General features: G+C 35.2%; 1 protein-coding gene across 1 annotated transcript in view; it reads left to right on the top strand.

Moving 5' to 3' along the window:
- Positions 1-24,811, top strand: part of LOC125647098 (uncharacterized) — a 76,882-nt gene extending 52,071 nt beyond the window's left edge. The window contains exons 41-53 of the mRNA XM_056141853.1: positions 372-543; positions 832-961; positions 3,959-4,080; positions 4,240-4,379; positions 5,662-5,809; positions 5,960-6,166; positions 11,298-11,519; positions 16,238-17,023; positions 17,410-17,628; positions 17,881-17,976; positions 18,342-18,673; positions 22,415-22,622; positions 22,865-24,811. Coding sequence (XP_055997828.1) covers positions 372-543; positions 832-961; positions 3,959-4,080; positions 4,240-4,379; positions 5,662-5,809; positions 5,960-6,166; positions 11,298-11,519; positions 16,238-17,023; positions 17,410-17,628; positions 17,881-17,976; positions 18,342-18,673; positions 22,415-22,622; positions 22,865-23,154 — 3,072 coding nt within the window. The 3' untranslated portion in view covers positions 23,155-24,811. The remainder of the gene's footprint in view (positions 1-371; positions 544-831; positions 962-3,958; positions 4,081-4,239; positions 4,380-5,661; positions 5,810-5,959; positions 6,167-11,297; positions 11,520-16,237; positions 17,024-17,409; positions 17,629-17,880; positions 17,977-18,341; positions 18,674-22,414; positions 22,623-22,864) is intronic.
- Positions 24,812-25,069: the final 258 nt, after the last annotated feature.

The following is a 25,069-nucleotide window of genomic DNA, read 5'->3' as shown; positions in this document are numbered from 1 at the left end:
CTACCGAGAAACACATTGATGTTACAGGCGGTTTCAACAGTTTCGTTTAAAGTCAGCATTTCGCAAATTTTACGGTCGTTATAATGATCTAGTTTGCCAATATAACTGTCATTGGGGCAAATGCTGTCTGACGTGTTTCATACCAATTGTTAGGCCGTTGTTCAAAATAGGTCAGCTAACAAACGAGCACAATTCGTGTCCATGGGAATTCCAACAGACTGTTGGAAGACCTGATCATCACAGATTACGAAGGTATTGTCAATGAGGAACCCCAGTATATTTTGATTTTCAACTTCAGAATACTGTACTGAATATGTAGATTGAAACAAGATGTCCCTGAATATGTATTTATTATGTTTGAATGTTTATAGGTTGGATTGAGCAGTGCAATCATCCACTCACAGTTTGAGAAGATCCCAGGAGGAGACCTGTATTTGATTCGTCGATGTGAAGCTGTGACTTGTGAGGGTCATTGTGTCTGTGCCCCCCAGGACAAAGTCTGTCACCTCCCACAAACAGCTTGTAAGGACATATCCTCAAATAGTAAGTAGCAACTCACATGTATAGAGGTCAAGTATACAATAAAATGACCTTCTAGAGAGGTGCTTATCATTTAGTGAGTGTGTGGAATTTTCATTTAAGAAACTTTACGCTAGGTGTTACTCCTCTATCATCAAATAGTATGTAGCCACTCGTATGGGCAAATGTTAAGTATACAATTCGGGAAATGACCCTCTAAAGAGGTAAGAGTTTTGACTTTGGAAGTTTTCTAGTTTCATGAAAAACACCTATACAAGCACTGGTACTCATTTGTCAATATCTTATTTTTAGATGGAAACAACATCTTACAAGTGTATGATGTAGCTGGTAGTGGAACGGATGACGTTGATTACACTCCATCTAACGTAGTGCTACAGGGGCGCTGGGCGATCGTCAACAATTTTGGGAGCGCTCCACAATGGTAAATGGATTTTGTATGCAAGAATGGATTTTGTATGTAAGAGTTTAAATGTAATTCAAACTCAAGTTATTTGATAACTAATAGAGGTATATCTTGCACCCTGTATGTTGGATGTAAAACTTATACAGTACCAAATTTGATGCACCAGATGCGCATTTAGACAAATGATATCTCTTTAGTGATGTTCAAGCCGAAATATATGTATATTGACATATGTAATGTATGAAACAATGAAGGTCAAGGTTCCAGATGACAAAGCTTGTAGCAACCTTTATCTTTCTAAAGAACATATACCAACTGTATCATAATCGAATGTAGTATTAATTCTTCATTTGGTAATCTAACTAATACTCATTTTGGTAATCTAACTGAGTTCATTTTCAAAGACGACATTCTCCAAATCACATTTAAATTTTAAACACATTTGACATCTCAGACGATGGAGTGAATGAAAATGAGTTAGAGTACTTATTCTGGATTCCAAACTTCACCATAACCATCACATACTGATATACTTTCCAGGATCCAGTAATTGATCAATCAAGACCCTATCTTTAATCCTCAAAAAATATCAACTGATGTGAAGGAGAAACTTCAGACGTATTGTACCACAGCACATGAGAAAAGTTGTGTAAATTAGGTGTTTATTGTCGAAAATTTTCAAAGAAGGCTTAGTAATTTTAAAATCACAAAGTTTTTTTTCCAAATTTAACAGCATCAAAATGTACGATTTTTTAAACCTTTACACAACCATTCCTCAAGATCAATTAAACACAGTGGACTCAAAATTAGAAACACCACAGAGTCTTTCATAACTGCTTCATATTTGGGTATTTTATTGAACAAAGACGTTTATGTGAAACTAATAAATGAACTTTGACAAACGTGATGAATTTATCTTCCTCATCGTCATTTTCCCATGTTTGTATATCAATATGCCATTATCACCTGCATATGGTGTTTATGCCTAGTAACTAAGCCTAGTAACTAATTCGAAATGCAATAGCATGTTTTGCGTGTAATTCTTTAGATCAAAGCAAACTACTGACAAATAAGTCGATGCTACATAGATTTCAACAGTCTCCTGTAAAATCAGCATCAATCTACTACGGATTATGCATTTGCCTTATGAGGATGTGAGGTTCACAGTGGATGTGACCAGTCGGCGGGGATATTATCTCCTCTTAGGCAACATATTCCATCCCTGGTGTGTCCAGAAACATGTGTTTGCGCTACTCTCAATTGTGTGTTCTTTATTGGATTTTTGAGATCGCTCACTGTTTTTCATACATGCATTAATGATTAAAAAAGATACGAAAGTAGTTTTCCAGGTATTTACTTGATGATATGTAGTGTAGCCTTGCACTATCCTAGTGCAGAAGTTCAAAAATGTTGGGAGTTGGTGTTTCATGTTGATATAAGATTCTCTTGTATGACAAAAAGGGAGATATACATTTCACATCATTAGGTCCGAAAATACATGGACTAATTACAGAATGTATCAGTTTTCTGCAAATATACACGAAATAGCACATGACAGAAAACACAAAAAACCATGAAATACATGTAGATGTTCTATATCACAGTGGGAATGACCATTTAACAGGGGATGTTTACACTTCCTAGGCATCTGATGTAAAACTTATATGGTACCAATTTTGATGCATTTCGACAAACAATGTCTCTTCAGTGATGTTCAAGCCGAAAGTTTGGAAACCCGAAATAACAATAAACTTGTAAACGCTAAAAGGAAAACTAGAGTGCCAAAAACTGGAGCCAAATTCGCCCAAGGATAAGAGCTATGCATGAGGGAGATAATCCTTAATTTTGAAATGATTTTCTAAATTTTGCCCTAGCAATTAACTACTCCCTGGAGTCCTGAGGTGTCCATGTTTACCCTACTCTTTTATTTTGTATTGTTTTCATTTTTGGATTTATGATATTCATTACCATTCTTTATCTTTTTGATCAACATGTGATATTACAGGTTTATTCAAGAAATATGCTATTATTGATATTAACTTTGTTAGGATATGAACGCAGTTAATTACAAGATCATAACATATCCTATATTAGTATATTTGATCGTGTAGCATGTGTGTTTCACTGCTGTTATAAAATCTAGAAATTCATTTCAAAATTAAGGATTACCTCCCTCACGCATAGCTCTTATCCTTAGACGAATTTGACTCCACTTCTCTGGGCATTTTTGGCACACTGTTTTCCCTTATAATAGCTCTAAAACTTCATTGTTATTTCGGATTTCAAACATTTCGGTTGAGCACCACTGACGAGACATTATTTGTCAAAATGCGCATTTGGTGCATCAAAATTGGTACCGTGTAAGTTTTACATTATGACCCCTGGATCGAGGCCTCTGCTGGTGGACTGTTAGTCCCCGAGGGTCTCTACAGCCCAGTAGCTAAGTACTTCGTTACTAGCTTGAAAATACGGATGTATATTTAATTGCTGTTATAAAATTTAGAAATTCATTTAAAAATTAAGGATTATCTCCTTCACGCATAGCTCTTATCCTTAGACGAATTTGACTCCCCTTTATGGGGCATTTTTTGGCACACTGTTTTTCCCTATAATAGCTCTAAAACTTCATTGTTATTTCGGATTTCAAACATTTCGGTTGAACATCACTGAAGAGACATTATTTGTCGAAATGTGCATCAGGTGCATCAACATTGGTACCGTATAAATTTTACATTGTATCTTATTACTTATATTTATGTTTGCCGTCGATGAAAACAAAAAATGTCTTCAAATCGATTTCCCCTAATATGACTTCACAATGAAATTGTATCATTTGAAAGTATAGGGGGAAACCTCACACTAGAATATAAAAACAAATCATAGATCGAAACTGCTGTAAAGGTTCTATGGTTTGCCTTTTTATAGATTAATGTTCAAAGTAGTGAGTACTTAAATTGGCATTTGTCTAATAAAGTTGATCATGTTAAACTAAATACCTACTATTTTCATCAATAGGTACCAATGGAGCGTGGGGTATACAGAAAAATCAGACCCTGAGGGAATTTTTAATCAGGCAACTGATAGAATATGGCATGATGCTGCACGCAATATGAAACAAGTATATCAGACAAAACATGGTATGTTCTCGAGCAAGTTAATAAAAGGAAGCTTTTGTGATTTCTGATACCTTTAGTCCTTTACTCAATTTCTTTTTTATACTTATAACGTTAAATTTTAGGCTTGCAAATTGATAATAATATCAAGGTTTTAGATAAAATATGATATCATCTTTGTAGATATTTATCTGAAGGAAACCGTCAAGTATTCGTTCTTCTTGAAAGTTTGGTACGATGAAAATACTTATGCAGTGTTTAAATCTGACGGCGTCACTATTGCAATTCAGAAACCTGCAGTAACAAACATAAGAGGCAGTGCGGTAAGTTGTACACTGTACATGTATTCTGGTCTATGCACCAATACATTTCAGAATCTTAAAATTTCATGTCGAGGAAAGATACTGATATCTGGTATCTTCACCTTTAATCTAAACGTTTTATCATATTACGCACAAGTACTCTGAAGTTGAAATAAAAAATATGCTAGAGTTCTAGAGTTCCTCATTGACAATATCTTCGTGGTCTTTGGTGATCAGGTTTTCCAACAGTCTGTTGGAATTCCCATGGGCACGAATTGTGCTCCTTTGTTAGCTGACTTGCTTCTATATTCATATGAAGCAGAATTTATTCAAAAACTTCTACGTGAGAAGAAAAAATCTCTCGCTGTGGCCTTCAATTCGACATTTAGATATATCGATGACGTTTTGTCTAATAACAATAATAGCTTTCATTCATATGTCGATTTGATATATCCCTGTGAGCTCGAAATAAAGGACACCACAGAGTCGTCCACTTCTGCTTCATACTTAGATATTTTATTGAAAGTAGACATTAACGGCAAACTGACAACTCAACTGTATGACAAACGGGATGATTTCAGCTTCTCCATCGTCAACTTCCCATATTTATGTAGCAATGTTCCATTATCACCTGCATATGGTGTTTATATATCTCAACTGATTCGATATGCAAGAGCTTGTTCTGCGTATTGTCAGTTTTTAAATCGAGGTAAGCTACTGACAAACAAGTTGATGGTACAGGGGTTTCAACAGTCTCGATTGAAGTTAGCATTTCTAAATTATATGGTCGTTATAACGATCTAGTTCGTCAGTACAACCTCGCATTGGGTCAAATGCTGTCTGACATGTTTCATACCGATTTTTAAGCCGTTCTTGATACACAAATTTTGACTGTGGATAACTCCGTTTACCTGATCAGGATATAGGGCTCACGGCGGGTGTGACCGGTCAATAGGGGATACTTACTCCTCCTAGGCACCTGATCCCACCTCTGGTGTGTCCAGGGGTCCGTGTTTGCCCAATTATCTATTTTGTATTGCTCATAGGAGTTATGAGATTGATCACTGTTCGTTATCTTCACCTTGCATTACTCGTATCTTGAGGTTACAAATAAAAACAAAATTGATCTGTGTTAGGAATATCGAAAAAAGTAAAATGTTTCATAACCAGTCCTTGTCAGATGTCACAACTGTCTTGATCAGAAATTCATTGAGACATCACTTATATCTTTGATGTAAAACATGTAGTGGTGAAAATACAATATGTGTGTACACTATATATCTGAATTTACTTCTTTATGCAGGTTAGAGAAAGAATGTTAGGAACTAAGTTTGTTGATCAAGATTTTATGAAGGGAGGCTTTCCTTTCACGGTGGAGTGGAAGAATAAATTCCTGGATGCTGAGAATGCAATTAAGACATTCCGTCTGTATATCAGTTCATACCCTGGAGGTTCGTGTTTGAAATACTTGTTTACAGACACAAAAAATAACTTATGATATTCATTAAGTTTCCTACAATGTAATGCAGTATCACAACGAAAGTAATCATTTTCTTGGTACTGTTTGTTGGTTTATAAGATGAATTTGATATGTTTTAAAGGTCATGACATTATGGACACTGGCGAGGACCTGAAAGGTACTCAGACGTCATTCGACATTATGCGATCCGCCGATCTGCTGTCAGGTATCACATACTACAGTAATGTCCGTGCCTATGGATTCTCAGATATTCATCACACAGAATCATCTGACGGCTTCAAACCAGACAAGACCAAACCCATGAAAGGAATTGTGTTTGATGGAATAGGTACAGAAATCCTGCTACAAGTTGATCATTTTTATGAACATATTTGGAATTAATGAAAAGTGAAGATAACGAAAAGTGATTAATCTCTTAAAGCATAAATCGATGAGATATTTGTTCCTCTTGTTTAGAAGCTTTTGATGAATTCTAACCTTATAAGAGTATAAAACATTTCGGGTAATAAAAAAGCACAATTCATACCCATCGGAATTCCAAAAGACTGTGGGGGAAAACTTGTCCATTTAAAACAACGTAGATATTATCAATAATAAACTGCATCATCTTTTTCATATCAACATAAGAGCACGTATGCGTAAGATCAGAGTTGTGTGTAATGTCAAAATTAGACATACCACAGAGTCTTTGATAACTGCTTCATATTTGGATATTATAATGAACATAGATGTTAATGGCAAATGAACTTATGACGTATTGTACCACAACATATAGCAGAAGTGGTGTATATCAAATGGATCCCAACAAAACGTTTAGATAAATCAAGGACAATTCTTTTGACATCATCGGCAGCTGCGTTTAATTTTATATATAAAAAATGGGACATGGAAATAATCGTATCTTGTATTGTGACCAGTGATTCAAAACCATGTTAAACACCAGTCTACATGTACTCTGAAGATGATATTGAACAGCTTTAGGAGTTCATAAATGACAATATTTACATGGTATTTGATGCACAGGTCTAACAATATTATGTTGGAATTTCCATAGGTGCTAAATGTGCTCTTTTGTTAGCTGACCTGTTTTCATATCCTTATATTTATTATTCCAAAGTTCTACACGAGACGAAAAATATTTTGCTGTGGCCATCAACTCGAAATTTAACATACGACGTTTATCCGTCCATAATAATATCTATATTCATTCATGTTAATTGAATATACATGTATATCAGTGAGCTTGAAATAACATGCAAGAGTCACCCATGTCTGCTTCCTATTTGGATATACATGTATTATCGAACATAGACCTTGACTGCAAACTAAAACACCTATTTTATGACAAACGGGTTGACTTCATTTTGCCATCGTCAACTTACTATATTTGTGTAGCTATATATCCTTTTCACATATGGTGTTGATGTCTCTCAACTAATTTTATAATCGAGAGCATGTTCTGCATATGACCAAGTTTTCAACCGAGGCAAGATATTGACTAATAAATAAATGTTATAAAGATTTTAACATCGTTTTTGAAAACAGCATTTTGCAAATTATATGGTCAATATAAGGATCTTATTTACATATACAATCCATCACTGAGTCGACTACGGACGTGTTTCATACCAATTGTTATGTCGTTCTTTACACACTGAATGTAACTACGAATTACTACATCTACTTAATCATGATAGAGGGTTCATGGATGTTGTGACCGGTTAACAGGGGATGTTTACTCCTCCTATGCATCTGATCCTACTTCTGGTGTGTCCGGGTGTACGCTTTTACACACACACACTTATAGAAACACATACACACACACATAAAGAGTTCTTACTTCGTTGGTAAAGAGATATCCTCTAATCTTGGAAAGGGAGTATTTGAGATGTAATTTGTTTATTATCATTTCTGTTCATATCAATAATATTACTGATGAACAGTGATCATTCTCATAACTCCTATAAGCAATACAAATTAGAGAGTTAGACAAACACGGATCCCTGGATATACCAGGGGTGGGATCAGGTGCCTAGGAAGAGTAAGCATCCCGTGTCGACCGGTCACACCCGTCGTGAGCCCTATATCTTGATCAGTTAAACGAAATAATGCGTAGTTAAAAATCAGTGTGTCAAGAACGGCCTAACAATCGGTATGAAACATGTCAGACAGTATTTAACCAATGATAGGTTGTATTGGCAAACTAGATCGCTAGAACGACCATAGAATTTGCGAAATGCATATATATATATATATATATATATATATATATGTAAAACTTATACGGTACCAATTTTGATGCACCAGATGCGCATTTCGACAAATAATGTCTCTTCAGTGATGCTCAACCGAAATGTTTGAAATCCGAAATTACTATTAGTATGAAGTTTTAGATCTAAATACAGCCAAAAACAGCGTGCCAAACAAGTGGAGCAAAACTCGTCCAAGGATAAGAGCTATTCATGAGGGAGATAATCCTTAATTTTGAAATGAATTTCTAAATTTTATAACAGCAATTGAATATACATCCGTATTTTCAAGCTAGTACCGAAGTACTTAGCTACTGGGCTGTAGAGACCCTCGGGGACTAACAGTCCACCAGCAGAGGCCTCGACCCAGGGGTCATAATGTAAAACTTAAACGGTACCAAATGTATGTTATATATATATATATATATATATATATATATATATATATATATATTTGAATAAAAAAGCAGGAAAATATGCAGTTCCAAAATAAATTAAAACACTAGCGCTTTCTGGATTTTAACATCCATCCTCAGGTGAATACAAAAATTGAAAACCAATATATATATATATATATATATATATAGTTTGTAAAAAAGAATTCGTATTTGATACAGTAAATACATCCAATAATAAAAGTCAAGAAACACAAAACTCGAATAACATTTCACAGTTAGCGCTTTTGGCTTTAATGCCTCTTCAGACAGTTACTTCATTTTATAACTGTCTGAAGAGCCATTAAAGCCGAAAGCGCTAACAGTGAAATGTTATTCGAGTTTTGTGTTTCTTGACTTTTATTATTATTATTATTATATATATATATATATATATATATATATATATATATATATATAAAAGCACTAAAGTTCCAACAACACCCGACACCTCAAAGTGTCGGATCCACAACATGGATACAAGGTCAAATACAAAAAATTATACAAAGCACTAAAATGACCAACGACACGAACAACGAGATTGTCAAATTTTCGGGACGACCCGTCCCTTCTTCAGGACAAACGAAAACAATTACATAATGTGGTCAATATCAACAGAGCATAATAACAAAAACTACATATAAATACATCTAGCCTACAACTACACTAATCTACAAACGTATTTACAACGCAGACTACATGTTTTTGGTCTTTAGGCTTGCCAATCAATGTTAAAAGTGGAGCGAATTAGGACATGCCTTATTCGTCCAAAGAACTGATCCAAAATGTCCGAAAAGAAAAACAATAAACTTAATTAATCTCAAGTGGAACGATTTAACCCAATTACGTTGACAAATAGTAAAGCTAACTCGTACCCAGAGAGATTCTATTTTAACCATGCATAATTTATAAAAGATAATAGTAAGTAACAAATACAAAAAAAAAAATAAAATAAATGAATAATAAATAAATGAAAATAAGCTATGTAAACGAAGTAAGAGATGAACAAAGTTTGAGAGAAAGATAATGTAAACAACAAGTTTGAATAAGTTAACAAAATGGACCAACTCCAAACAAAAACAAAGAATAGGCAGCCCAGGAAATTGAATCAACATCAGACATTCCCGTACTGATCATGTCTAGGGTAGATGTGTAAGAAAAACATAGAATCACGGAAACTGATAAATGGGTTTACATGTAAGCAATCGGTTGTGAAGTTCAAAAAAATTAAAATAGATGGACTGATTGTAAACAGAATTGAAAAGAGAAAAAAATGTGTTCAAAAATGGTCATAGTACCACTGTTAAGGACATGATCAGACAAGTAGGTCTAATGAAGCTTAAAATCTAGTAAGGGTTTAGCCCGTATTCATCCTGGTGAAGTCAGTAGGTTTGTTGATACCATGCGGTTCAAATGACTTCAACCTGTGCATCCAGAATTTTTCCTTCTGCTTTCTTTTGGTATCTGACCAACTAGGGTCATGATCAATAACCACTACTGTCATGTCCTCCCATCGGTGGTTATTGCCATTGAAATGTGTTGCTACTGGCAAATCGTTTTTGGTTCTGATGGAGGACCGGTGGTTGTTGACCCGTCTGCGAAGGTCTGTTGTTTCTCCTATGTACTGCTTCTGGCAGAAATCGCAACTGATGAGATAGATGCAGTTATTGGGTTTGCAGGAAACGTTTCCCAATATTTTATAACTGCGACCCGTGACAGGACTGCTAAAACTCTCAGTGTCTGAGCTATATTTGCATAATTGACATCTGAGGTCTGAGCATATTTTGAAACCTCCATTGGGTAAAGGGTTATCCAGCTTGGTCCTTACTATCATGTCCTTCAGGTTTCTGGGACGCCTGAAGGATGCCATCGGTGGTTCCTTAAAAACGCCAGCCATTCGTTTGTTGGCATGCAGAATGGGTAGGTGTTTCTTCAGAATACCGTTGATGTTCTTGAGGGCGGGATGATACGTAGTGACCAATGGAACCCTGGAACATAGGAGAAACAACAGACCTTCGCAGACGGGTCAACAACCACCGGTCCTCCATCAGAACCAAAAAAGATTTGCCAGTAGCAACACATTTCAATGGCAATAACCACCGATGGGAGGACATGACAGTAGTGGTTATTGATCATGACCCTAGTTGGTCAGATACCGAAAGAAAGCAGAAGGAAAAATTCTGGATGCACAGGTTGAAGTCATTTGAACCACATGGTATCAACAAACCTACTGACTTCACCAGGATGAGTACGGGCTAAACCCTTACTAGATTTTAAGCTTCATTAGACCTACTTGTCTGATCATGTCCTTAACAGTGGTACTATGACCATTTTTGAACGCATTGTTTTCTTTTTTCAATTCTGTTTACAATCAGTCCATCTATTTTAATTTTTTTGAACTTCACAACCGTAGTTTTTGTTATTATGCTCTGTTGATATTGACCACATTATGTAATTGTTTTCGTTTGTCCTTAAGAAGGGACGGTTCGTCCCGAAAATTTGACAATCTCGTTGTTCGTGTCGTTGGTCATTTTAGTGCTTTATATATATATATATATATATATATATATATATATATATATATCTTTGCAGACAAATTAATAGATCATTGATTATGAATGAAATATAGTTCAAAGAAACTAATTTCAATATCCACATTACACGATTGAAAAATATTACTAGCACATGTGTGTAATTTTACTATGTTGTTTTGAAGATGCACCACAATCTGTAGATGCAAAACATACATGATGTAGCCATGTGTTCTTAATTACAGGTTTACACGACCTTGAATTCCAAAACAAGTCAAATGTAGTTGCTGCACACTGGCATGGATTCTCAGACATTGGTTCCGGAGTAAAACTGTACAACTGGTGTGTTGGATCCACCCGTGATATTGCCAAGAAGCATGATGATGTGGAGTGTATATATCGTGGTTGGGAGACTGTAGGATTGCATACATCGGTGTCTAGAATATTGGAGACTCCATTAAATCAGAGTATGGAAATGACAAAAATATGACTTTTATGAATACTAAAACACTATAGCCCTAAATTATCTTCAAGAAGGTATTTATATTGCAAATATGTCACAATTAACTGTTTTAAACTGAAACTTAATGATTATTAATGGATTCTAGAAGTTATATCTATGCAAATTAATTTTTTTCTCGCAAATGCGGTTAAGACTATATATTCATTAAATATTAATTTTTGGTGTGGGTTGTGGTTTCAAGTAGCGATTTTTATGAACAACACTTAAAGGGAAAGGCAACCCTAACCACATTGTTGCCTTTATGAATAAAGTATTACTTACTGATATCGTAAATGACAGTCTTTAACAGCAAAAATCCTTGCTTAACAATTTAATCAATATTAACCTATCTTATATTTCAAATTACCCGCCGCTAAGAGAACGGCCAGTGAAGTTTATTTCATTACGTCATACCGTCGGTTCCGAATTATTTCATCAGCAGCACTGTAAACATGACAAGTCACAAACAGTTAAGTTTGGAGTCGTATAGATTTGAGCCCGTTCATTCACAAGAGGAATTTAAGAAAAGAAAACGTTCAGTCGAGTCGCAGACCAGGCAGATGGTACTCGTTTCTTCATACATGTACAGACCCTGAAGCGTACTACTACACCTCCAAAGCGTTTCGTTTCGTTCCGTGCAAACCGTTCACCGTTCCGTGCAGACCGTTCAGCGTTTCGTGAAAATCGTTCACCGTTCCGTACAAGAATCGTTTCGTTTCGTGCAAACCGTTCACCGTTCCGTGCAGACCGTTCACCGTTCCGTGCAAAGCATGCAAACCGTTTCGTGCAAGAATCGTTCCGTGCAAGAAACGTTTCGTGCAGTAGCCACGCCTACGGAAGCGTGCAGACCGTTCAAGCCACACCCCGAGAATCGTGCAAGTCATTCCGCTAAAGCATCTAAGAAAGGTGGACGTAGATTGTCGCTCAGAATTCGATCAGTTATTTTGAATTTAAACAAAGCTGAACTATCCACTGTGAAAATTCGAAACATTCTCGAAAAAAAATTATGTTCCACGGTGTGTGTTATTTGCGAATACACACCGCTGCCAAATAATCATGATAAGGGTGGAATTTTAATTTTAAAAAAAGAAGATGTTAATACCCCTCCCCCTGATACTTATATTGTTTATCAGCATTTTGAGCCAATCCCAACGATACCAAACACTATATATTATTTTTTTGAGAAAACCTGGTTTTGAAATATTTTTTTTTTTTAGTTTTCTTTGTTCATTAAACTATTCTTAACTTCTATATTTAAATAATGCGTACTTGCAGTTAATTCCTGTTTTGAATGTGAGTTCGTATGTTCAGTAAATGAAAAGCATACATTGTACATGTACAACAAGTAATAGGGATATTTAATAATTACCGATGTGCTCTCTCTCTCTCTCTCTCTCATTAACAAATTGGAATTAATTTATTACATAATTAATAGAAGCAAAAATACAAACCATCGAATGATTTGTTTTTAAAATCCCGAGTTAATTACGTTTGACCGAGACTTATGCTCAATGTACTTTGATATAGGTTTTCATTAAAAAAAAATGTTCATCGGGAGTGTCTGGATAATGCAATGATTTTTGTATAATAAGTATATATACATTTACCATGCAAATTCCTAGGTTCTTTGTCACAGTATAACTAAATTACGGTTAGCTAGTCTGGGTTTTGACTTTTTATGAAAAATGTGAAATATATTGGCTCGGCGCGATATCAGATCTAGTCTAAGATCACGGGTATCTTGCGCCGACATCACGGGTATCTTGCGCCGACCCAATACATTTCACACTTTCCGCAAGAAGACAAGCGCATCTGTTGATTTCAAATACACGGATTAACTGACCCTTAATTGTTCTACTGAGGTGAAAAACCCTTCGAATTTGCATGGAATGTACAAGTTATACACAGGTCATTGTTATAGTCATACATCATAGTACCGCTACCGTACCGCTAACCAGACAAACATTTATTTTTTATTTTTCAATGTATCAGTATGTTACCGGTTAAGTTGGGTAAAATTCTTGACAAGCAAGAAGATAACAACAAAAAATGGTGCTTGTCCGATTACGAAAACCTGTACATGTGTGTGTGTGTGGGGGGGGGGGGGGGGGGGGGGTAGTAGTCTGAAACTGTCTCAATTTTCCCTTCCGACTTCAATTTCTTAAATCGCGCAGTGGGTAGGTCGCCCTAGCTTTCATATTACACCGTCTTCGATTCTACGTGCCTGTGATGTAAAACCTCGGTGTCAAATGCAACTAGTTCATGAGAAAAGACTAATACCAATATAAACCAGAAATGACTTAACGATTATTTGCTTTTATTCATATACGCTATCGATTATTAAAATCTTTAATTGCTATATGAAATCATTTTAAAAAGTTGCATTAGATAATGAAAGCGAGAGAGAGAGAGAGAGAGAGAGAGAGAGAGAGAGAGAGAGAGCATTGGTAATCATTGATTATAATATTCATGAATGTATCCAGATACTGGTAGTTTAATACGTTCAGTATAAATCTTGAAAGTACAATTTCTTTCTGATTAATTATCCATCCCCTTTCATTGTGATATATTTTTTTAATGTCCCATATTGTTTTCTTTACACATTAAATTTTTCCGCTGACACGGGTTAGGAATAATGCATGACCCCCCCCCCCTTTTTTTTTTTTAAAAACGATGTTACGTGCTTAGATGTCTATATCCCTCTCAGTCAAAAATAAAATAAATACAAGCTATATGCATTACAACATCATTGAATTTACTGGATAATTTTTCGATTTAACCTTCATAATACATGTTTATGCAAGCAGACTATGTAGGCAAATTTTTCCATCTTCGCTAGCCAAGATTATTCGTCCACGAAGTCACAGTTGACCCAAAACCCATTGCTAGCGGAGATGAGATACATTTTACCCCCGTATTATGTTATAATTGACCAAAACCTAGTACGTTTGTTTTACAACTTTCATTTAGAAGATGCGCAAGTTTGTAAGTCACTGAATAAACAAGAAAACGTCTACGTTTTTATTTCAATCGTTGTCAACTGTATACTTTGTGATATTTCAAAATTACATGTACTCAATTCAATTTATTGTATCTCATCACCATTATGTAATGGTATACAAAATATAAAGGCAAAAAGCTGTTATATATAATACATGCGTGTAATAAAGCATTTATCAAGTTAGAAAAAATCGTGTTATTATTAATGTGAAGTATGGACATTCTAGGTAGGGGAGCACATTTTTATTTCATTATTTTCTTAATGAAAGTACGGATTTTCTAAAAGTGTGTTTAAAAGTAAAGATATTTTTAATTTTTATTTGTTTAGGTGATAAAATTTTCATTCTTTGCTTACGTACATGTATATACATGATTAATATCTGTTTTGTCAATCAATAATCGAACATCAATACCATCAATAAAATGTTGATACAAAGCACATTTACCGGAGTTCGATAAATCCCATATTTTGTTTGTTTGTATGTTTCTTTTTATCTCACGCATACTTCCGTTAATTATTGTATACGAATTAAAAAATCCACTTTCACTTCCTCCCAAAAATGACCAAAACCTAATAAATGTAAAATTTTAGTGCTTAATTTTACTAATCATTATTATCAACTGTTTAGTCATAATTAAAGCGTGCAGGCCACGCCTACCGTTTCATGTAAACCATTCACAATCATTTACAAAGCGTGCAAGCCACGCCTACCGTTTCGTGCAAATCGTGCAGACCGTTCAGGAAATGGGAAGCGTTTCGTGCAAATCGTTCCGTGCAAAGCGTTCAGCGTTTCGTGCAAACCGTTCACCGTTCCGTGTAAGAATCGTTTCGTTCCGTGCAAAGCGTTCAGCGTTCCGTGCAAGAATCGTTTCGTTTCGTTCCGTGCAAGTGGTGTAGTAGTACGCTTCAGGGTATGTACATGTCTCAGATCTCAATTTGTCATTACGCAAATGATGGATCCACAGTTTACATAGTATTTTGTTCTCAAATAATCTTGTTGGGTCAGGAATTTCGGGGGAAACACCTTTTTCACATCTCCCCTTCGCATTAGTGTAATTAACTGTTTGACAAGAAGGCATCCACCTATTTACAATATATTCTTAAACTCTACCACATGCACATCTTTGATGATCTTAGAATCTCATCATCCCGTGGGGATCCGGGTTAGAATAGGTCCTCAGTACCCCCTTGCTTGTCGTAAGAGGCGACTAAATTGGGCGGTCCTTCGGATGAGACCGCAAAAACCGAGGTCCCGTGTCACAGCAGGTGTGGCACGATAAAGATCCCTCCCTGCTCAAAAGCCATAAGCGCCGAGCATAAGCCTAAAGTTTACAGCCCTTCGCCGGCAGTGGTGACGTCTCCATGTGAGTGAAATATTCTTGAGAGGGACGTAAAATAATATTCAATCAATAGAATCTCATCAAAACCGGAATAGAAGGTGTGATGTCAAAATTATTGATTTTTGTGGTCTTGAATACAAAAGAGTTCCGCTTCATGACAACCTTCTATAGATGGCGGGAGTTTTAATTTTTAACGTTTTAAAATTAGTACGGAGGCCTATCTAGACCATGTATTAACAGAATAATATGACAAATCTTTATCATATGATTAATCTTATCATTTATTATGTAAAACAAGCTTTGCGTTGCCTTTCCCTTTAAAGCATGGTCTTTATTTTGCAGGTCAGATTTACTACAATAAAGTATATGCTGTTGATAATGTTGGTTACAAATCAAGTGTCGTTGTGTCTGATGGTGTGACCCTTGACCATACCCCACCAGAACCTGAATATCTCTTACACAGTGGAAGCAACATTTTGTCCAATCCATCTTTTGAAATAGCTTCAAATGTGTTGCAGTCATCAGCTGTCAATACAACTGACATCTGCAACATCACTGTGGACTATCAACCCAACAGTTGGAATTTATCCTACTCAGGATGTGTTGCAGTTGTTTCCTCTGGGAAGAATTTGGCTAGGGACGGACGGTCATTTTTATTTATCAGGGGAAGTGTGACCCAATATCTTAATGGATTGGTGGTTGGTGGACTGTATAGAGTAAGCTTTTTCTCCAGCCATCTTTCCATTAGCAGCTCCACACAGTCAAACAAAGAAGGTTTCATACAACTTGGAGACAAGAAGCACGTTTTCCTCATCTACACCAAGGCTTACAGAGGGGATGGCAATGAAAATTCTCAAGTTAGGGAGGAAGTTTCATGGCACAAACATACATTTTACTTTACGGCAATGAAAACATCTACTAACTTTGAAATAGGCAGTGTTGATGACAAGACTGGAATATTTGTAGACCATATAGCATTTGAGCATGTAACGAGGGACAAGAACAATGGAACAAGTGGTTTACAGGTGCAAGCCCATGTGGTTTCTTTACATGAATGGGGCTCCATCCATGGTTCCTGGAGCTTTGTGGAAGATGTAAGCTCCATCACCGAATATATGTGGGCTATAGGTAAAAGCAATTACATGTCTTTATCTACATTTATTATTCAACATTCAATTCCCACTTCTGGCATTTTTTGTACCTGTAACTAAACCCACATTTCAATACGAGATAAACCTATGGAATATAAGGGATTTGCAATTCGACTTAACTAAGCATCATAGTGCCCTTTTGCATAAAATAGCTGCCATCTTTCAAAAGAAAACTGATGTTGTATGTGCTAGTATTGGGTTCCTTCTTATATCCTTCAGTTGAGTTGAATCATGATATAGATTTCAATTCTTCCAACATGTATGCAATTGTTGGTGAGCCCTTGGTAGAAGTATTTCCAAGTGACGAAATCGCATATTATCTTCTAAATTTAATAAGTTGTCAAAATCTGTTCTAAACTTCAGGTTTCACAAGAGGAGGAACGCAGCTACAGAACTTTCAGAGTGTGGGACTGTCAAACTTTGCCTTTAATTCCAAAGTGACATTGACGCATAACACGTATATTTACGTCACATCTGTAGCCAAGAATTCTGTTGGTTTGCAGGGTGTTTCTTACTCCGATAAAATTCTAGTTGACCTTACCCCACCCGTCATTGAGGAAGTTTTAGATGGAGACTTCCTAGGTACATAAGTATATATACGTGCATAAATATAGAAAAAAAACCAGTCTAGGAACTTCTGTTTTGAATTTGAAAATGTCAATAAAATATTTATAGTTTATTGCACATTGATGGGTTATGAAACTATAGAATGAACCGAAAAATATTCAAGCAATATTGAAGTAAGATATTTAACCATTAAACTGGTCCCTGTCTTGTGGATACATGTATTATATTACATCACTAAGAATTTCCTGATTAATTCTAATGTTACAGGAGAAGATAACGATTTTTGGAAAGAAAACACTGTTTATGTCAACTGGAAAGTGACGGATGATGAATCTGGATTGGATTATTGTGAATGGGCAATAGGTAAGTAATTGTGGTAGCGGAAAAAGGAAGGGAGGAGAAAGTACTAGAATTATTAGTAGTGGGTCTGTTAATGAGATCTCTAAAGATGTGCATCGCGTGGTTAGATGGAGAATAGAATGCAATTGTGCTTTAAAAGGGATCAATATTGAATGAAAAAATTGTAATTCAGGAGTGAAATTTGGCTTGTAGGAGTTATGAGATTGATCACTGTTCGTTATCTTCACGATTCAAATGTGATGTAGGTATAGGTAGTTAGAAATGGTGGAGTTAAAGCATAATCAAAATATAAGTAGTGGGTACTGTGCTCAAATAATAACCGTGCATATAGGATATGATGTGACCAGGAAGAGTCGATGTCATTTTAGGATATCAACCAAAAGGCATCGAAGTGCAAATTTTTGAGAAAATTAAGATTGGAGACAGAAGGACATTCAAAGATTTTGATGCAAGCATACTTCAGGGAAAGACGGTGTACTCAACAATACAGTGTGAGAATAAGGCGGGACTTCTGGCCAGTGCATCTTCTGATGGCGTGACAATTTATGATCAGCCACCATCCATGGCCTCCGCTGTTGTAAGGACACTGCCATTGTCTGTAACAGAGTACCCGGCCCTGGACTTCTATCAGAGTGTTACTAACAATCTAAGGATTGTTTGGAGTGGAGTGGAGGACAGGACTGGCGTACAGCAGTACAAAGTAAGATTTGGTATTTTCATCTGTATTTCAGATTTCTACGCTATAGGATGGTGGACAAGTTTGAAGTAGACTTAACGACCTAACTGAAATTAAGAAACACATATCTAAGCAATGGATTTATGTTGCTGTGGCAAACATCTTTACAACTGTTCCACCAACACAGTTACGTGTAGGTGACATAAAATGCATTTCAATGTAATGAAGTGAGAAAATTTAAATCACTCTCATTGTTGTATACAAATGTTTGAACAGTTTTTTTTTTTATCCTACCTGAACTAAAATTTCAAGGCAACCTTTTTGATCAAAATTTGTTTGTATGACGATGTGGTCGTTGCTTTCAAGAACTTTCCATAATAGCATCTTCTCAAGAAACATTCGGACAATTTCAAACTAAGTTGACACGGAGTATCCGTTTGGGAAGTCAAAGACTCAGAGTATGTTGGGACTACAACTTCAGAATACATTTTTGTAAAAGAATTTATGCGGAAAATCCTAAAGATCTTTCCCTTAATAGTAACATTGATATGCAGTCACTCTCAGGATGTGCTGTTTTAAGTTTGATCAATTTGCAGACCCCATGGGTAGTACAGGGGATACAGTAGATGATCAGAGTTTTAAATGTACTTATATACATGTAGTAAAACAGTTTTCATGAAATATGATTAGAGGGGAAGTGGAGTAACAATAGGTGATCATTTTTAGATGGCTTTACACGAGAAATGTTTTTAATTCGGATTATCAAAAATAACAGGGCCATGATCTGACATATTAACATGCAAGTATGTTGAAATGAATGTTCCAGGGGTATGATTGGGCCGCAATATGGAATCAAATGTTTACCATCGAAATACATGAACATTTGAAAATTCCCAGATAGTTCAGATTCAGTTTTACTTGAATAATGACCCTGGAATATATAACGCCAGCCAAAAGAACCCAATACCCCCACCTCGTGGAATGCAATGCAATTATTCATGAAAGTGAAAATAATAATTCAGAATTAGGATATGCTGATAAAGAAAACATATAAAAGCGTTGTGATGAAGTTTCGGAATGTGCCTCTGGATCTATCGAAATTCAAATACAGCATGGAAATATATCTTTCAAATTAGAGTTTGATACGATATATGCCAATGGAATATAAAACAATGTGAATCTTAAAGTTGGAGCAGAGAATTCTACTAAGGGGAAATATCGTTTTTAAGTGTTTCAATGATTTTTCCGATATCTGTGTTGATTCTTACTTGTAGGGAATTTAAAATTAATTTTGTATCTCTTTGAAAAATGTGTTGTCTTTCTCTTATTTTCAGCCTACCTGTAGACGTCTAATAAGTTATTGGGTTTACCTGGCACTGTCCAATAAGTTGACAATTACTGTCCATTATTTTTAAGAACGGACAGTATCTGTACTTTATTAAAAATAATGGACAGCAATTGTCAACTTATTGGACTCCTACAGGTAACATTTTCACTATAAATGGACTTTCTTCTATATAGCTATATAGCTTCCCAGTAGCTAAGTACTTCGTTACTAGCTTGAAAATACGGATGTATATTTAATTACTGTTATAAAATTTAGAAATTCATTTCAAAATTAAGGATTATCTCCCTTATGCATAGCTCTTATTCTTAGACGAATTTGATTCCACTTTTTTTGGCACGCTTTTTTTCCTATAATAGCTCTAAAATTCCATTGTTATTTAGGATTTCAAACATTTCAGTTGAGCATCACTGAAGAGACATTATTTATCGAAATGCGCATCTGGTGCATCAAAATTGGTACCGTATAAGTTTTACATATAAAAGCCTAAAAAGACAAACGATTGCGTAACGAAATTTTTTTTTTTTTAAATTTAGTGAAGATTTCTAACATGATGATATCGCCGATTTTCGCCTGATTTATGAAAAATCGATGTTGTTGTTTTAGATCACGTGTATGTTGATCGATTTTATGTTGCGTAGTGTTAAGAAAAACATCGTAGGTTTAAGTAAGTGAACAATACCACATAATTAATCAAATAAATGCATAATGCATCAAATTGCACAAGTGTATACAATTGTATCTACTTTCAGTTTAGAGGATGTCGATTTTGAAAATATATCAAAGGTGCAAAAACAGGGCATGGTCAATTAAATGAAAATTGTTCATTCAATTTTATAAATATATTGTTAACTATGTGTTAGATGATCATGTCAATCGGTACCTGTGTATCCTTATCGCCATTGTCACGATGTTCCTCTTGATTGTGTTCGTATAGATTGTCTTTCTCAATTATCGCATGTCTTCAATGGGAATATCGCTTTCAACTATTTCAGTTTGTGCAACAGAATCTTTAAAGCCGAGTGATCGACCGGGTGTGGCAAATTAAGCTACCGTCTCTGTAATTCTTGAGAAAGTTTATCTAAAGGCCTCTTGCGTGGGGTCTCCTTAATACTTCCTATTACCAGCCCGTCAGAGTTATCGCGCTTTGATGACTCTTGCGCGTCAATGAACAAGTCTCGCGAGCAAGTGCGAGATTAGCGGGACATAATTAAAACGTTGATAACCCCCCCACCCCCACCCCACCCCTTTTTTTTAAATATATATATATATATATATATATATATATATATATATATAAACGTGGTGTCATATGGTAAAATAGCCATTAAAAAAAACCTAACACTAATATATAAAACTAACGTGTTTTTGAACGCTACATAATGTATCACATCTATTTCAAAAATCGATGTTTTCTATCCGAATTCCATCGACAGTTGTAATTTATGAAATAGCTTAGATGAAGTTCGGAAACATATCAGTTGTGTTCATTAGTGTTATAAACGTAACAATTTTTTTAAAATGCAGTTTGAGAGATGGATAATTTATTTTAAAATATTGGAAAAGGAGGGGGGTGCATGTATACTTATAAAGTCAATGCCATATGAACTTGCGCTAATTCTATGATAAAATATCTTCATAGTCTGAGAGAATAACTTTAAAAGCATATGGATCCCATTATTTGCAAGAAAATTTCGTTATGTTGGATGTGCATTGGTTTTTTTCCGTTACAGTTCTTCTTGCTCTTGCAGTTGATGCTTTATATCTGTCAAATTTAGCAAATTCAGTACCTGTGCTCCCTCACATAGTTTAACAAGTTTGTCTTTTTTCTTGTTAACATAATTTTATTTATTTCAACTTTATAATTCTGATCAGTGTTGTGATTTGCAGTTCTTTATAATTTGTATTCAATGCCGTATTACGTGTGCCTAATGTTTACGTTGTCCCGGTAGCACGACTTTACGCGCCTTTAATTTGAAGAGTTCCACTAATGGAAATCAAAAGTATTCTAAGTGATCCAGTCCCCTTCCCCTTAAAAATATGGTTTCATTCTAAATTAATTAATACTCATAACCATTTTCCCACCTATTTACCTACAGAAGCTTCCCCTAGATGCGCCTTTATGTAAACCATATGCAATTGAGCTTGACAATAAGTACGTCATACATATGAGTAATCATACAATGGACGCTTTAATCAATATAATGAGAGTTAATTAGGAGCTGTTGGGTCCTATGTAAGCTGAATGTGAATCTTATCTTACATCTAAAACACGTAGTTTGTACTTATTCTTTGAATTCCGGTCTTTCTTCGATTTTTATACAAATTTTCTACATGGATTATCAGTTGTGTAAATAGAATACCCCAGTTAGACCGTGCTTTACATAATGATGTTCACCATATATTTCATTACTTTATAGATTTCTGTAAAAAGCAACAAGTACAATTTGGATGACGAAGGGCTCTTATTGTCTGATTCACAAGAGGTAGTTTTCGCTAGTGTGGGAAATGTGGATCTCGGTACTGGAGAAGTAAATGTTACTCTTCAAGCCATCAACAAACTGCTGGAGCGAAGCAAATCCCTCCTCTACAACCTTACTGTAGACACTGCTAAGCCAGTTAAAGATGGCAAGTACACATTTTACAATGATGAATTTAAATCAAAAGCAATCTGAATTCCTCCTCTATATTTTATTTTGTCCATATGACTACAGTAACAACATTTATCAACAAAGGCAAATTATATCACGCTTACTTTATAAAATGTTACATGCATGTAGGAATATGATTGATTTCTCCTGTGAAGCAAATAAACAACCTATTTGTTAGTTTTATTATACATGTACATTGTGTATTTCCTCCATTTCTAGCATCCCAACAACTGTCTGTCACATGGCGTAATACTCACAAAGAATTAGTTGTATCATGGGATGGAATCTTTAGTTCCCAGCATCCTCTGCGATTTGAAGTGTCAGCTGGGACCTCACTGGGCGGAAGTAACATCATTCAGTGGCAAGAGACACGTGCTACCAGTATTACATTCATCATGCCAGGATCTGTTACCAGTACTTCGCGACTTAAGGTCTACATGATTGTCCGTGCCATAGCAGCTGGTGGGAACTACGAGGACATACAAGGTTCCATCGTCTTACCAGCATAATGATTTCCCAATGAGGAAATCAATTCTCATATCAAAATGTTTATTTATATCTGAAGTAACACTTGATTTGTATGCATGTAGTTGTGTTTCCATGTACAAACATAACAGAGACAGTTAGCAAAAATAATATACAATTCATGGAAGTCAATTGCAGGGGTGTTACCAATACTGTAGTTTTCAACAAAACACAGAGTATATTTTTTATATTTCATGTACTTTGACTTTAGATTGAAATATGTCTGTTGTCTTTTATCGTCCTCGTTATTGTCGTCGTAGAGAAGTCAGATTTTATCTTCCCCGGAACCAATGGGTTAAGTTGCAAAAAAGACTTCTAAAGACTTTTTAAGCATTCCCACGTAAAACGTCGATCCCTTATTGCTGATATTTCACATGAGAATGCAAAGTAATTCTTTAAAAATCTTTTTTCTTAAGAATTATGGGTCATAATCAATCATATATCTTAAGATTATGATTAAGTTGCAAGCATTCCAATATAGTGTAGATTGATATTTGAACTAACCATGGCACGTGGTGCTGGGGGTGGGTTAAAACAGGAATTGTTAGTTTGATTTTTGTGAGAATAAAAAGGGTATAAGCTATCTATTAAATATCAGATGATTTAGAATAGCAAGGCCAATATAACTCAGGTAAGTGTTGTGGTCCATGACCCTCTTGTTGGAAAATTTATCAATATTGTGGTATCAATATGTATGTGTAAATTGTTATGCAAATACATTGAACAATTGTCTTTTTAAAGGGACTGATTTTATAAAAATGCAATGACTGTTTTATTGCTGTATATATCGCTAACCTAGATTACTCATTATGTAATGAAACTTTACTTTTTTTATTCTATCATGAAACAGTCCTTTTTTTTTTTTAACTTATCATGATTTATTTTTGTGCATCTGTTTTAGGTATTAAAGCATTTTTGCGATATTTTTATAAGAATCCGTCCACAAATTGCATGACTGATCTGTAGTTGTTTATTTGTTCATTTCCCTTGCATACCTTCAGAACAAATATGATGATGGATAACCCAAACAAATCATATAGATATATTGCGTCTGCCTAAAAATAGACTTAATGTCGTCATTTTCCATTTTGTTCACAGATGACACGATACTCAGTTTTGTTTTTACAAAACCCTTTTTAATTTTTAGAGCACCAAAAGACTAGCTATCTTGGGAAGCTAAGGTTTTATCAGTTTGTGTGTGTGTGTGTGTGTGTATTGAATTCTGGTTTGTGAAGGTGGACCAATAATGCAGTGGGATCATTGTAATTTGTGGCAACCATTTGTTGTGTCTTGCCAAGAGTTTATCATATCTTTGGCATGTAATATTATGGATATGGATCGTATACACGGAAATAGTATACAAGCTAATAAAGTCCTCCATGAAAACTGAGTCCCCACGAAATATATTCATTCCACTGTATTTTCTATGACAGGAAGTGTTTGATGGTGACAATTACCCTGCTACATGTATTTATCAAACATGTGATACTAACGTTATTCCAGGACTACATATGTACTTTCACACAATTCATTTGAAACCTTTACATCTGTGATATTTTTATAGAGAGTAATGATGTATGAAATTTCTTCTACTCTTGTTACATTTTGAAAAAAAAAATATATTAAAAATACTTTCTCAAATGAAATGTTTTCTGTCTTATCATTTTTTTAAGCGGTAAGCACGCATGCGCAAGCGCTTTATAGGGCATCTTCAGATTCCATGATGATTTCCATGATCTTTCAATCAACGACCTCTAGCGACCATATATATCAGGGCTGCGTTCAATTTCATAGCTGCTTACTTTGTAAATATATGCTAGCTGGGTTGAAGAACAGCTTGCCTGTCCTAAAAGTGTTAATTTTATATACACATATCTCATTTATAACTATATATATATG

This window comes from Ostrea edulis, chromosome 6 (genome assembly GCF_947568905.1).
Source record: "Ostrea edulis chromosome 6, xbOstEdul1.1, whole genome shotgun sequence".
Lineage (NCBI taxonomy): Eukaryota > Metazoa > Mollusca > Bivalvia > Ostreida > Ostreidae > Ostrea > Ostrea edulis.
Note: the sequence above shows the minus strand (reverse complement) of the source record. Positions and strands in the feature narration are given on the sequence as shown.